This window comes from Haliaeetus albicilla, chromosome 4, assembly GCF_947461875.1.
Source record: "Haliaeetus albicilla chromosome 4, bHalAlb1.1, whole genome shotgun sequence".
NCBI lineage: Eukaryota > Metazoa > Chordata > Aves > Accipitriformes > Accipitridae > Haliaeetus > Haliaeetus albicilla.
In genome coordinates, this window is record NC_091486.1 from 48037753 (window position 1) to 48053245 (window position 15493).

The window sequence follows — 15493 nt, forward strand, 5'->3', positions numbered from 1 at the left end:
CAAAACATTGTGATAGAAGTGATGTATTCCTCTATACCAACACACCACACATATCTGTGCAACACACAATCTCTCTTCATAGACAGACACATTTTATTTTAAACAAGTGGGGCAAACCAGGATGTCCATTCAAAATAATGTTCTTCTTTATTGACACAGGTAAAGATAAGGGCTTGCAGCATGGTACAAGCTTGTATAAGGTTTGCATATTCCACGTTCCAACTAACAGCTGGAATGAGGTTCTGATGAGCCTTGTTTATCATTGTTAATGTCTGCCCTTGACTGACTACCCATCACCTGATATTAAATATCCTAAAAAGATATTTTCCTAGGTTGAGGCATGAACAGACTCGTGGAATCTAAGGTGTATACTATAAGCTTTTTAGGAAGTTAACAACACTGTCCAATCCCCTTTTCCCAGCTGGAAATGAGAAACCGCAATAATCATATAGGCTTATGATTCCGTGGAATCCATCCTCGAGGTGGTACCAGGTCACTCGAACACCGTTGTCCTCCAATCTCTTCTTGTAAAGCAAGCCGTCGTCCCTCAGCACATCATACTCACAGGTCAAGATGAAAGACTCGGGCAGCTGGTGAACAATAGCATCTTCGGCTAACAGCGGACACAGGTTGGGCTCACAGAATCTTTTCACTGTCTCATAAACTTCAGCTATAAAATCAGTGGGCCTAAGCGGCTTCACACCTCTGACCTTAAATTTTTCGGGGATGTTATCTGGACTCACCCACTTCCTGTACTTCAGCCTCATATCTGGAGGAATATGAGAGCCCTCCAAGACCTCTTGCATATGCAGCGCATCCCCATTTAAGTACTGCAAAGCAAAGAAAGCGGCACGTTCTCGGAATAAGAGAGGGACTCCCCGATTCTGCTGATAGGATGGTAAATTGAAGTCCAGTGCCTGAAGGCCTGGGTAGATCAAGATCTGAGCCCGTAGTTTGGGGAGGTCTGATCTACCTGCAAGGGTCTGGCTAACAGCAGCTGCTAGATTGCCCCCAGCACTGTCCCCGCAGACAATTACATTGGCGGGATCCACGCCATAGAGCTCTATATTCTTCATAAAGTGTATGGTGGCATTAAGACAGTCTTCATACGCAGCAGGGTATTTGTGTTCAGGAGCTAAACGATACCTAGTACACAGAAAGAGACAAGTATAAGAGAAGGAAATGTCATTAGTATTAATCAGGAAATGGTATCCTATGCTGTCTTCCAGCACTATCATTTCCTCTAGGTTAGGATATTCATTACCTCCTAAGCAGGCATTCCTCAGTTAGTGATTGTGGATAAGCTGTAAATTGTGTATTGAGTCACAAGGACTCAGTAAAGTAGCATTGTCTTCTGGTTAAGAGTCTGACTGAGACTTTGTACATTTCTTAGTCATGCTGAAAACTCCCTGTGTATTCTTGACAAGATAATTTAATAATTTTGTGCCTCTGCTTCCTATGTGTAAAATGGGAGTAATACTGTGTGATTATTCTCTCTTTTTCTATAAATCACAATTCTTTGGAGCATCATGTAATAACATGTTCATATGTTCAGCACAAGGAAGACTTTTTTTACTTAAGTTTTTGATTGGCTTTTATAGATTTTCTTAGTGTGCCAAATATTTCCACTTGGGTCTTTTTGAGTATAACAGGGCATGAACAGTTAAGAGCTATGAAATCTCCATTAACACTATTTGTCTCTTTATGGGCTTCACTGAATTCTTTAGAAATTTCTCTGCAAAAAAGAACATCTCCAAAACCAGTGCAGCTTTTCTGTGGCACCACAGCAACAATAATCTCCAAACAACAGAACTGGGTAGGATTCACTTACTGAACAGATACAACTACCGATTCACTTTCTCTGGATATGTAGCGGCATACTTTTTCATAGGTATCTGGAAAAGAAATATTTTCATTAGTGGTTTGCTATTGCCCTGATCTTTGAGATAGCTAAGGAATGTTCATTCCAGAAAGGCATGTATTTGTCTTCAGACCTCCTCCCAAATCACATGCTGGAACCTCCTCTTATTTCAGTTTTATAAAAAGATGAGAATGTTCTTTCTACATTACTATTACTCCTCCAGCAAATATCTTACCAAGACTTCCAAATACCCAGCCTCCTCCATGAAAGAAGATGATACCTCTCCTTCGCCCATCAGAGGTAGCTTTAGGCTGATAAACCCTCACAGGTACTTTGTTAAACTGCAAATCCTGGATGAAGAGCTTTGGATCCACCCCTAGTTTCCGTCCCTGTCGCACATATCGGCCAAAAGTGATTTGACTGCAAAGTCCAGTCTTCTCCAAAATCTTTCCCTGTTAGAGGTAAAAGAAATTAAGGCTTCTTTAAAAGTCTTGAGTTAGCTGAGGTCTAAAAACTCTGCATCATACTTACATTGAACTGTGTTTGAGGGAAATTTTAAAGAAACACAGAGCTTACCAAAAAAAAAAAAAAAAAAAAGTGGTAGTGTTGTAAAATATGAATACGCTATATGAAGATATAATAATAACAGCCCAAATAGTTAGAGTAACTACCGTGAGGACTGTTCATAGAGGAGGATAATGGCTATGCAAGTGTCTCCCAAAGACTCTCTGAATGGTTTCCTCTATACTGAGTACTGATAGGTGAGTTCGTTCTAATAGGTTGTTTAGTCCTTGGTTTTTGCCTTAATAAACCTGTGGAAAACAGTGAGGAAAAGTAACTTCACAGCTGGTTTTCTTGATAGGAATGCCCAGTCCTAAGAAAGAAAAGAAAGTCCTAAGTCTCCTAAGAGACATCCCAGGATAGAGTCAGAAAGCAGCATTTGTTTTAAGGTTGCCTAGATTAGTTTTACCAAGAAGGAGAAGTTCTACCTTCTATCATACCAGCTGGAATCTGAAGAATCAGACTGAAAAATCTAGGCTTTACACACAGCAATGTGACCCCTGTTGTCCGATAAAAATAAAGCTCTCTGATTCAAGAAAACCAATTTTCCCATGTTCTCACATCCTACAGATTGTAAAAAATTTACTTCCATTACTCAAATCCAGTGTCATTCTAATAACACATCAGAAATTTTATATAGGCCATCCAAATTGGCTGTCTTGGAGTATACATTTTAATTGTCAGTAGTGTCCTGCGCACACTTTGTGCTCATTCTTGTTTCATTTATACTTGATAACAACAATGAAATGTCATATATAGAAACAGCAATATAAGCTTTAATGGTTCTTCATTGCATAAACTAATATTCCTGAATTAGATCATAAAACTCAGTGAATTTGCAAACCTTAAGTGCTGAGTTGTGTTGTGCAAGTTAGTTACTGCTTTTTATTTGCACAACAGATTTACTGAGCAAAATCAAGAAGCTTCCTTTCCCAATGCTCTTGCAGTGATCTTGCAAGCTAGAATATAAATGTGATGTAGTAAATGAACAAGCAAGAAGTTGGGAACCAAATTAATGGAATTAAACAAATAAACTGTTACAGTTGCATTACTAAACAAGATCCCAATTTTAAATGCCCAGTGGGGGTCTGTCTTTATCCATTCCTTTGCTGTCATGTGCTAGTGGGATCCAGGAGAGCTAGGTAGCTTTGCCAGTAAATTTCAAGAGGATGTCAATGGCGTAAGAAACTGTGTGGAGGAAAACAAACAAGGTCTGTGTGATAGCAAATGCGACGTTGTGGCTAAAGGAGTGAAGGAGAAAACTGAAGATTTAAAAAAATTAAAAGATACGGCAAGTAACATAGGAAGAGTTTAGGAGAGCTCTAATGCTGTTTATGCAATGCTGTAAAAGGGAGCCCAGGGATTAAGTAAAGCAGCCCTAACCGGATTTTGTACCATAAACGTCAACCATGGCAGGAGCAGTTGAAGGGCTGTAGTTTTCTTTGTGCAAGGTGACTTCGCCTAAAGCTGAGGGCAGTTATCAGCCAAAACACCAGCTCAGCTCCGAATTCGACACTTAAATCAGCACCGCCGTTTGGCAATCTCTGCTAACAAGCCCTAGCATGCTACTTCTGAACGTGAAATGGGTTTTGCCCACGACGCGAGCAGCTCGCGGCCTCATTGAGGGTGCTCCCCCGCAGCTCTCTCCCCACGATGTGGAGCCGCAAGCATCCCATGAGGGCGGCAGGGGCATGCGGATCTTAATCCAGGCTCTTTTTTTTGGGGGGGGGGGGGTTGGTTGGTTTTGTTGTTTTTTTTTTTTTCTTTCCTAGCGCAGTCCGCGGGCCGGGGCTCGCCGGGGCCGGCCCGGGTTTCACGCAACCCGCTGGCGGGCGGCGGCTGCCCACCCTCGCCGCGGGGGGACCCCGGCCCGGGCGGCTGCGGCGTGGGGGGGGGGGCGGACCTGCGAAACCCTGTAGCCTCCCCACCCCACTCCCCATCCACCCCCCGCCGGCTCGGGTGGAAACACTCCCCCGCCCCCCGAAACGATGAGCGCGGCGGCGGGGCGCGACTCACCAGGGCGGCCGTGCTGAGGAGGACGGCCAGGACGAGGCGCAGCTTGGCGGGCTGATTCACCCCGGGCGGGATGTCGTAGCTGGGGAGGCCGAGGAGGACCGTGGCCAGCGCCAGCGCCAGCGCCGCCAGGGGCAGGAGCAGCAGCAGCAGCGCGGGCAGCAGCGCCATGGCCCGGCGGCGGCCCCGCGGGGCTCCCCGGCCCGCGGCGGGGCCCGGCAGCGGCCGCCCGCCCGCCAACCCCCCTCGGCGCCGCGACCGCGGCCCGGGCCGGCGGCGTCACGGGCCGTTTGTGACAGCTCTGCAAAGCCGCCGCCGAGGTCATGGTGCGGGCGGCCAGCGAGCACCGGGGGGGAGGCCGCGCTGCCGGCTTGAGGCGCGGTGTAATCTCGGTTCAAGGAGGCAGTGCGTGACCTGCGCGGGCAGCCTCGGGGCGCTCGGGGCAGGCGCTCGGAGAGAGCCTGGCGTTCGGGCTGCGGCGCCGTACAGCCGTTTCCAGAGAGCCGGGCGACCTGCAGCGGGCTGCAGGGCACCTGCCTTCCTGAGGGATTCACCTGCAGGTCGCCGGGAGCAGGTCGTTTGTCCTTAAGGTTCGGGATTCTTTGTCTAACGGCAGCCTGCAGGAAGCTAAAGGGAGGGCAGCATTTGCACTGTGAAATCTTAGCGGAAGACAGCGTTTGTTTCTGGAAAAATTTCTGATTTCCTGTAGTGGGATTTTTTTTTTTTTCTCCTTAGGATTTTCATTTCCTCAGTCTTACTGCTTTGAGTAGGCTCACTACTGTTTTTCCTTGCTTTCATCAGCAGGGTATAATGAAGCATCATGTCAAGGAATACACTGCCTTGCTCTGTAAAGAAAACTCAAAACATGGAGAAGCATCACAGCACAAATTCTAAAAAAAATAATACTGGGGAACCAGTCTCTGAAAGAACATGAAAACATTTTGGTTCATATTTTCTCTCTCTTTAAGCTAAACCTTCCAGTATACATAGATCAAAAGCACTGTTCACTGACCCTCACTGTCTTTCTAAAACCTGATAGAAGTGTTCCCTCTCAACCAGTATCTCTCACCTTGAGCTTCAGTGGGCATAATGGAGACATCCCAAAATTAAAAAGGAAGTTGTAGAGCTACAGTTATTTCAAAATCAGGGCAGCCCTTACTTGCCTTCAGCAAGGTGTCCCCAATTAACTTGGGCCTTGTACTACTGCTCTTGCGGATGTGGTTCTGCCATGCCCACTGAGTGTATGTCAAATCTCCTCACCAAGACCTTGATCTCTGCCTGTTTTTCCAGAGCTTTCCTCTGACTCTTCCCTCCAGCTCACTATGTACCTAACTGGTAGTTTTTAGCTAAACGACGTCATGCTTTGGAACTTACCAAATGGACATCACAAAGATCCTGACTGTAATTCACAGGAGCTATTTAATCCAAATCATTCCACAGACATTATTTACAGAGAAGTAAATCAGCCGCTAATTAAATACAAGGAATCAATCAGATGCTGATTTGAAAGAAAACAGATTGAAACACAGCATGTGGAAAATATTTAAAATGTGAAGACTGAACTGTCAATAGTCTCATGAGGACAAAGACCAGTGTTCAGACAGTACTTGAAGTTCATTAATATCAAAATTGGTATGTTACACATCAAAGGGTATCAAATTTTTCTGACAAGTACTACCTGAGGTTTGGAAGCCTAAACAGAGACATTAGTGGGAGAAGCATAAAGAGGGAAAGTTGTTTTTACAGACCTTTTATGAATTTAACAATGCTGTCCAATCCCCTTTTACCAGCTGGAAATGAGAAACTGCAATAATCATATAGGCTTATAATAATCCATCCTCAAGGTGGTACCAGGTCACTCGAACACCGTTGTCCTCCAGTCTCTTCTTGTAAAGCAAGCCGTCATCCCTCAGCACATCATACTCACAAGTCAACATGAAAGTCTCAGGCAGCTGCTGAATAAGAGCATCTCCGGCTAACAGCGGACACAGGTTGGGCTCACAGAATCTTTTCACTGTCTCATGAACTTCGGTTGTACAGTCAAGAAGCACATGTGGTTTGTAGCCTCTGACCTTAAATTTTTCGGGGATGTTATCTGGACTCACCCACTTCCTATAATTTAATTTAATATCTATAGGAATATGGGAACCCTCCAAGACCTCTTCCAGATTTGATGCATTCCCATTTAGGTACTGTAACATGTAGAAAGCGGCACGTTCTCGGAATAAGAGAGGGACTCCCCGATTCTGCTGATAGGATGGTAAATTGAAGTCCAGTGCCTGAAGGCCTGGGTAGATCAAGATCTGAGCCCGTAGTTTGGGGAGGTCTGATCTACCAGCAAGGGTCTGGCTAACAGCAGCTGCTAGATTGCGCCCAGCGCTGTCCCCACAGATAATTATACGGGCAGGATCCACACCATAGTGCTCGACATTCTTCATAAAGTGTATGGTGGCATTAAGACAGTCTTCATACGCAGCAGGGTATTTGTGTTCAGGAGCTAAATGATACCTAGTACACAGAAAGAAACAAGTATAAGAGAAGGAAATGTCATAAATGTAAATACAAATTTCCTACAGCACTTTGGCTTTCCCTGTGTTGTTTGGAGTATTTTTTCTTTAGCAAAAAAAGTGTCATTATCTGCTAAACAGGTATTTGTCCAGCAAGTTGTCACAGATAAATGATAGCCAGTAGGTTGAAGTTGCAAGGGTGTAGCATAGTTGGGGTCTTCTGAAAATAGCATCAATCAGAAATTGAGTGATATAAGTTCATTTTACTCTTCTGGTGTAGACTGCATCTGGCTTGTGGATGAAGTAATTTAATCAGTCTGCACCTCACCTTTACTTAGGATATTTCCTCTTGAGAATTATTTTGTTTATTTAAATAACTGGGACAGAGTTCTATTCCTCTGTATCTTAGTATGAAAATATATTAGCATTTGATTGTTAGAAAACTCCTTGAAGTTTACAGGGTGATTACATCTCATTAAACAGATCCCTGTATCACCACCTTCCAAGTTTATTAGTAGGTTCTCAACATGTAAGAAAACTCCTCTGGAAAGCATTCCTTCTTTTTGTGTGGTGCCAGCATAGCTCTGTGCTGTGAGATACGTGAACCTTACTTTGGGGTCTGTTTGCACTCTCCCTGCATTAGCAGATTGAGGGGGAAGAAATGAAAATAGTCCCCTTGAAATTCTGTCCGACCATCTGGGATCCTGGGGAAATGGTTTACTGAGGAGGAGTGTTCCCACAAGACGTGCGACGCTCTGGTGCTGAGAAGTGAAAAGAGGCCAGACGACTTCCATAGGGTAGTACTGACTTAACTCGCCCAACAGAGACAACCATCGACTTGCTTTCTCTGGCAACCTAACGGCAGATCCTTTCGTGGCGACCTGCAAAAAACTGGGGGGTTGTTAGCTGCCTGCTCCCTTTCCAGATGCAACAGCCAAGGAAGGTGGAAGCCGCCTTTTCCCGCCCTGGCCCATGCCCTTCCCGACCCTCACGGGCCACCTCACCTCCCCTCGTCCCTCTTCCCCTCAGCCCTGCCGCCTCCCCTCAGGGCAGGCAGCAGCGGTTCACCGAGAGCACTAAACTGCCCGAAGACGACGGGGAAGCTCGGCCAGATTCCGGACCTTCTGACAGGTCTCGGGGCAGAACGATTCGCCCCCCCGCCTCCAGAAGATAACAGCGGCAGCGCACTGCCGCGCTGCGCGGGGGAGGGAACGACCCGGCCTGCCCTCCCGAAGCTGCAGTACGGCCAGCCGCCGCCGTGGCAGAAGATGGCGCCCGCCCGCGGGCCGGCAGATGGCGCGCGGGGCCGGTAGACCCTCCCCGGCACCCGGCCGAACCGCGCGTCCCTCATCGAGAGCTGCGGGTCCGGCCCCGGCTTCCTCCCGGAGCGCACGTAGCGGGTGAAGGCGATCTGGCTGCACGCCTCCGTCTTTTCCAAAATCTTCCCCTGTTCGAAGAGAGGGAGGAGAGTCCGGCTGAGCGGAGGGCGGCCTCCCCGGGGGGCAGCCGGCAGCCGCGGGCCGCCTCGGGGGAGGCTGCCAGACACCACGCCAAGCAGGTTGCCGTGAGGGAGACCCTGCGCCTGCCTTCCCCCGGCCGCTGCGAGGCCTGAGGGGGCGGCCAGGATTCGTGTTGGCGGGGTTCACCCTGCTCCAGAGCTCCTCGCCTCTGCCCTCGCCTTTACCGGCCGCTCCGGTTGGGTCCTCACCAGAAAGCTGGCACAGGAGAAGATGGAACCGTGGCGGTCCCCAGTGAGGCTACGCGCCTGGGCGAGCGGGGTTGCTTTGGCACAGTGCGCCTGAGCAGGTAGGCCCACGCGTCCGACTCACGCTCTGTCAGGCAAAATGTCTTAGGGGAGAAACAAAGGAGTTTCCATCTCGGCGTCACCAAGTCCTGTGGTTTCATACCAGCCTCCCTACCTAAGGTTTCCCGTGAGTCTCTGGTTTTATCTGCTTAAGAAGCACCCGGCCTTCCATCGGTGTTACTGGAAAGCCCCAAGAATGGCCTAAAATCATCTTCTGTGCTTTGCTAAAATGGAAGTCAAAGCAATCTCATTTTCTATAAATAATTAATTTAAACTTAATTAGGGAAGCTCAGCTGACGAAGCTTGGACTCTTATGGTTGGCTTCATCCCTATGCAATAGGGAAAACCTGACTGAAACTATCTGAGGTCTAACAGAAATTATTTTACAAAAATTGTCCTCTAAAGTCAGCCTCAAAAAAAAAAAGGAAAGCCTTCATTTAAGTCTTAATGCAGCCAGCAACATTCTGGTATTTACACATATAATCTTATAAAAATAACACCTAAACCACATTTCTGGCAGAAATCATGGCAGAGTAACTCACTATAGCAGATGTACTAATCATAGAAGCAAGGAAAATTCAAAGCTTTCCAGGATGATTCACTCCAGGAGGGATACTGAAATTGAGAGTACTCAGGCTGAATTGTTCCCATAATTGCTATTATGAATGAAGCAATAAAAATCACCAACAGTATTTAAAAAAAAAGCCATTTCACTTCATCAAAGGTGAGGTGTCTTTACGCCTATCTTTGATTTAGCCTTCTCAGATAACAGTAAACCTTAGAGCAGTCCAAGTTACAACAGATTTCTCAGGTGCCACACACCTTAAAGTCCTTGGAAATGTTGTGCAAGGTGTCAGTACATGTCACATTAGAGAAGAGGGAGAAGAGAATGTGTTTAATTTCCTGTTTAGCTTGACGTTAATTGTGGGACTGATACAGGGCCTGGTATTCTGCATGGTATTCTTGGATTGCGGATGATATGAATGGCTGTTCAGAGATAGCAGTTAAGCACTGAATGAAGTTCTAGTTTATGATGGATTGCTATTTACAAGGAGAGCCAAGTGATGTGGAGGTTAAATTGTCTCTTGCATCTGATCTGCAGCCACAACCTATTGCTTCCTGTATTGTGGACATTCTTTAAGTACTTTGGAATATATGGTTTCAAAAAGGACATTTAGAAAAGACAATGGGAACTAACATGAGGGGGGGAAAAAAGCTAACGTGTGCTCTATAAAAATAAATGCATCAATCTTATTTTGTTGTTAAAGAGTATTTAAGCACAGGAGGAAGTTGGTTTTTTTACTGCATCTTTAATATTTACTGAGAGAGTAACAAGTGTCTAGTCCAAATAGATCATTAAAATAGGCAGACTGCACATCAAATACTTCAAGCCGCACTAAAAGAAACTTTCATAGTGTTCTTGAAATATCTTTTTCAGTGGTCACACTGGCATAATTGCTCATTAACAAATTGTCCTATCTAAACCTCTTATATGGAATTTAGAAGCATAAAAGACCACAGAAAATTGGCAGTTCTTACAGAAGGAAAGAAAATTGTTTCTATAAGCTTTTTAGAAAGTTCATAATATTGTCAAGACCCCTTTTTCCAGATGAAAATGAAAACCAGTCATTGTTAAATGAATTTATGATTCCATGGAATCCATCCTCGAGGTGGTACCAGGTCACTCGAACATCGTTGTCCTCCAGTCTCTTCTTGTAAAGCAAGCCGTCATCCCTCAGCACATCATACTCACAAGTCAACATGAAAGTCTCAGGCAGCTGCTGAATAAGAGCATCTTCAGCTAACAGCGGACACAGGTTGGGCTCACAGAATCTTTTCATTGTCTCATAAACTTCGGTTGTACAGTCAAGAAGCACATGTGGTTTGTAGCCTCTGACCTTAAATTTTTCGGGGATGTTATCTGGACTCACCCACTTCCTATAATTTAATTTAATATCTATGGGAATATGGGAACCCTCCAAGACCTCTTCCAGATTTGATGCATTCCCATTTAGGTACTGTAACATGTAGAAAGCGGCACGTTCTCGGAATAAGAGAGGGACTCCCCGATTCTGCTGATAGGATGGTAAATTGAAGTCCAGTGCCTGAAGGCCTGGGTAGATCAAGATCTGAGCCCGTAGTTTGGGGAGGTCTGATCTACCAGCAAGGGTCTGGCTAACAGCAGCTGCTAGATTGCCCCCAGCGCTGTCCCCACAGATAATTATACGGGCAGGATCCACACCATAGTGCTCGACATTCTTCATAAAGTGTATGGTGGCATTAAGACAGTCTTCATACGCAGCAGGGTATTTGTGTTCAGGAGCTAAACGATACCTAATACACAAAAGGAGACAACAAAAGTACGAGAAGGAAATATTAGTTTTAAAAGTATTGCTGAAAATACTGGTTCGTGCCACCAGCAATACCCTGATTACCTCAGAATTTTCCTGTTCTCCACAAGTTGATCATAAATAAACTGTGGCTAGTTGGACCAGGTGGTGCAGATTAACTTGTTAGGATATCGTCTGTTTAGGATGTTTCTCAGGTCTTTAACAGCAGAGGAGTACTCAGCTGCCAACTATGTCTAAGTTTTATTGACAGTCATTTAGTTGTTTTATGCCTCAGCTTTCCGTGGGTTAGATACAAATGACAAGACTTCTGTTTTATGTCATTGTTACAGTGCAACTATATCCTCATAATTCAAATCATTATGTCTGTATATTGATGATATTAGCTTGTCATTCATGCAGTGCTTCTGTAAGCATCAAGCAGAGTTTCCTTGAATAAGGATTAAGTAGAATATATGGCTTACTATCTGTTTACTCTCAATTTTGAGTTTGGAATTTGAAAACATTGATTCAAAACTTCATTTTCCAGCTAGATATCTCAAAGCATTTTTTGTGATGTAGTCAGACAGTGAAAACTTATCCTGAGTCAGTCTTCAGTTGCTCCAAACAGGAGCAGAGTGAATTTGTAAATCACATGCTTGACAAGTTCCACAGAAACGTTTCTCTGAGAATGGTTGTGGCTATGATCAGGCAAGCTATAACATGGTATTTACATTAGAGGAAATGATCTCTAGAAAACAGCATGAGGAAGGACTCACCCAACAGATACAACCACTGATTCACTTTCTCTGGCAATAGAGCGGCATAGCTTTTCATGGGTCTCTGAAAGAAACATATTTGGTGAGGTTTGGGTTTGGTTTGGTTTGGTTTTTTGACAGAGTACTAATGTTTTGTATTGCGTAAGTTAAAGAATTGCAAGAAGAACATACTCTCTACTTTTCTCTGCCCCTTACTACATAAGTCCTCAGATCTTTTGTACCCCCTCATTTTCCTGTTTCAGTATTTGCTTACTGTGTTTTTTCCCCTCATATCTCATTATCATTGTCTATAAGAAAAATCACATAATGCACAGCAGATGCTTTCTTCTGACAGCAAGACTTAGCAGAGTGCATCTGTGGTTATACTCAAACTTTATAACTGCTACAGATCAAGCGACAATCAACTTTACCCCTTATGAAGTAGATACTTCTTTACCTAAATTGTAATATTTTTTCCATTAGGTATCTTACCAAGACTTCCAAAAACCCATCCTCCTCCATGGAAAAACATAACTCCTCTCCTTTGGCTGGCAGATGGAACCTTAGGCTGATAAATCCTTACAGGCACTTTCTCAAACCACAGGTCCTTGATGAAGAGCTTCGGGTCCACTCCTAGAGTCTTTCTACCTTGCATGTACCGGACAAAGCTAACCTGACTGCAGATGCCAATATTTTCCAAAATCTTTCCCTGTTCAAAGGCAAAGAGAATAGGGAGTTTGCTCAAGAGATTTAGTATTTTCCAAAGTAAAGGAACTGTATGGGCAGTATCCTCGTGATGTCTAAGTCGTATATTTTAGGGTGATCATAAAATATTTGAGTAGTTGTACAGGTATAGTACAACTGAACAAATAACAGTAGCATCATGACAGGTCACATGAACAGCAGTGTTCACTGAAGAACATAATCCCAAAACAATGCAGCATTAACAAAGGCTGGTGAAATATATCCCTTTGCTTTTTCAGCAGATCCTTTAGCTAACACTGAAAATGAGTTTGGTTTTCACTGGTTATTCTGTCCTTGCCCTTGAGAAGGTGTGAAAACATAGTGAAAGATGGTAGTTCTGGTGCTGATTTTCATTATATGGACACTTTCCTGAAGTAGAGTTGACTAAGTTGAGAATATATTTGATAATTGCTTTTTGATTCATCTTGGAAGTCTTCACTGATGTCTGCAATGCACTGGCAAGAAGATCCTCATATACTTAGTAGGCCTAAATTTCTATTCTTTCTGTATGCCATAGTGATATTCATGCTAGCCACCAGAAGATGAAAAGAATACAAATCAGAGCTACTGGTCCAACATAACTTCGTAAAAATTTTTAAAAAGCATAACCTCTGCTTTGAAATATATTATTTAGTCATGCCAAACCAGTAGTTCAGTCCTTATGAAGGTTTGGATCAAGCTCTTAATATTCAATATTTTGTTATGAATATTTTTTATTAGACTGCCACATTCATATGGATTGTCAATACACTGTTATGACTCTCAGTATGTTTACCTGTGAAAGACCTTCTCTTCAATGACTCCGGCTATTTATAATGTTCTCCATGTGTGATTTTGAGGCTGAAGAAACGAATACATTTTGCAACATACTGATTTTAATTCATTATAGAAACTAGTCTTAGTGTCTCTGATTGTATACAAACATGATAAAATTATTTATTCTTTTGTATTTGCTGTTTTCCAAGCAGAAATGGAACAACTACAAATAATATTCTCACCTTTACATTCAACTTGCTTGGTTTCTTTCATCCTGCGTTTACATTGCAGCATAGAATTCTGGTTTATGGTACTAATGGGCAGTGTATAGGTGATAAAAAGAGAACTGGCTTTTCCAGCTGCTTAAGCGAAGTAGTCTCTTTCTAACTACAACTTGTGTGCAGCCAAAGCATGAGAATATATTTCTAGAATTCTTTACTATGGTCCACTATAATCTAGAATATTTCTGACAGATTTTTTTTTTTTTTTTTTTTTTTTTAAATAGTTTGTCCCTCTTGGAAGTATTGAAGTCATTTTTTAAATATATGCACAACTTCTGCTATCTCATGTATTTCGAACACCTTCTATCATCACAGCATCTATACATCTATCATTACATGGAAATACTCCTGATTCAGTGAGATCCTTTGTCAGCAGAGATCACCAGAAGTTGAGTGCTGGTAAGAGCTTCAACTCTTGTGGATTGGGTAGCTTCCCACTCTTTTACAGGCCAGTTCGCCTGCAGAAGTTGGGCTGCCCAGAGCCCCTCATTCCCATCAGACAAGCCTGCTTAGTTGCTGCAGGACTTCCATCAGGGGAGATGGAATTCCTTCAGCTCCTCTTGGGCAATGTTACCTAATTTTGTCACTTGTGTGACAAAAACTCCCCCTTCCCAAAACCAATTCTGAAATGTTCAGTTTCTAATTTTATCTTCAAAATAAATACATAACTCCTCAAACCCAAGTCCCAGAAAAACTTGAAAGCATGGCCCAAAGACATCTGATATATTCTGAACCTAGAATGGAAATATAAATGATCCAACATGTATAAGCATTCTTAATCAAATTATTGCTAGGTTAGTACCATTCATTGTAGAAGCACAGTCAGACTTTCAAATGTTTGTGTTAGGCAGTGTTTGCATACTGCCTAATGTAAGAGCTAGGCAGGACTGTAATAATGCAGTGTAGTGTAAAAAAATCTGGTAAAGGTTTACTTAGCAAAACTGAGCTTCTAAATACAACATGCAGCATGATAGCAATGCCCTGCTCTTCTCTCTGAAAATTAATTCCAAGCAGGGTTCTAGCATTGCATTAAGTTTAAAATCTACAGGTTCACCGTTCTTCCCCCCAGAAATCACACCAGGTTAACTTACCACCACAGCTCTGCTTATTAAAATTATATGAATGATTCGGAGCTTTACAGGCTGATTCACTCCAGGAGGAATTTCTGAGTTGGAGAAATCAAAATTAATTGCCCCCATGACCAACAATATAAGTCCAGCAACAAAAACTGCTAAGAATAACACCAGCAGTGTGTATACAACTGCCATTTTGCTGAGCAGCAAAGTGATCTGAAATGTCTTTGATTTGACTTTCCTGGATATCTTTGGCTTGTTACTTCCTGATTCTTTGTTTGTCATAAGGTTGCTCTAGTAAAAATCTTTCTCCTCCCTTTTACAAATACTTTAGTAGGTATCTTTCCCGCTTTCTCCCCCCCCGCCCCCGCTCCCTTTATTTCACAAAAGGTAAGTTGGTCAAAGTCCTGAATTTGTTAAAAGACATATGCCAGCATAATTTCAGAATTTTTGCAAGAAAGCAGTCCTTAGCTGGGAGAAGAGTGTTATGAATAAACTGCATTAATATTAAATTAATTAGAAGTGGAAAATGGACACAGGGCATTTGTGTGCTTTGCGTTTGTGACACTATAAACCACTATTCTGAAGCAGAGTTTCTATAGTGTTATGCAGAGGTAGGAGCCTGCATATGATGATTATCACTCTAAAGGGCCAAATGGATTGTCACCAATGTTTTCTGGAAAGGTGCACCTATAAAATTATGTCATTACCTCAATCTCAGTTTTTGTAGCATTTGTGGTTTCTTCTAAAAGAAGAACATGGTTAAAAAACACAGGAGGCTGAGTTTAGATTCATGATCAGGTTACCT

At 43.4% G+C, this 15493-nt stretch overlaps 4 protein-coding genes across 4 annotated transcripts in view; 1 reads left to right on the forward strand and 3 right to left on the reverse strand.

Moving 5' to 3' along the window:
• Positions 1-71: 71 nt before the first annotated feature.
• On the reverse strand, positions 72-4724 carry LOC104325999 (arylacetamide deacetylase-like 4). The gene is made up of 4 exons (XM_069782436.1): positions 4439-4724; positions 2097-2313; positions 1832-1895; positions 72-1146 (listed from the first exon to the last, which is right to left on the reverse strand). The coding sequence occupies exons 1-4, from the start codon at positions 4604-4606 to the stop codon at positions 372-374; spliced, it is 1224 nt and encodes a 407-aa protein (XP_069638537.1). The 5' UTR covers positions 4607-4724; the 3' UTR covers positions 72-371.
• A 1115-nt stretch (positions 4725-5839) lies between these two features.
• LOC104312255 (arylacetamide deacetylase-like 4) lies at positions 5840-7776 on the reverse strand. Its single transcript, XM_069780381.1, has 2 exons — positions 7747-7776; positions 5840-7005 (listed from the first exon to the last, which is right to left on the reverse strand). Exons 1-2 carry the CDS (start codon positions 7774-7776, stop codon positions 6259-6261), a joined length of 777 nt encoding a protein of 258 aa, XP_069636482.1. The 3' UTR covers positions 5840-6258.
• Positions 7777-8239: 463 nt separating this feature from the next.
• DHRS3 (dehydrogenase/reductase 3) overlaps positions 8240-15493 on the forward strand; it is an 82502-nt gene continuing 75248 nt past the window's right edge. Inside the window, exon 1 of the mRNA XM_069782441.1 lies at positions 8240-8748. The gene's annotated coding sequence lies outside the window, so the exon portion shown is untranslated. The remainder of the gene's footprint in view (positions 8749-15493) is intronic.
• On the reverse strand, positions 10037-15493 carry LOC138685006 (arylacetamide deacetylase-like 4). Its single transcript, XM_069780527.1, has 4 exons — positions 14704-15493; positions 12324-12540; positions 11853-11916; positions 10037-11080 (listed from the first exon to the last, which is right to left on the reverse strand). Exons 1-4 carry the CDS (start codon positions 14968-14970, stop codon positions 10306-10308), a joined length of 1323 nt encoding a protein of 440 aa, XP_069636628.1. The 5' UTR covers positions 14971-15493; the 3' UTR covers positions 10037-10305.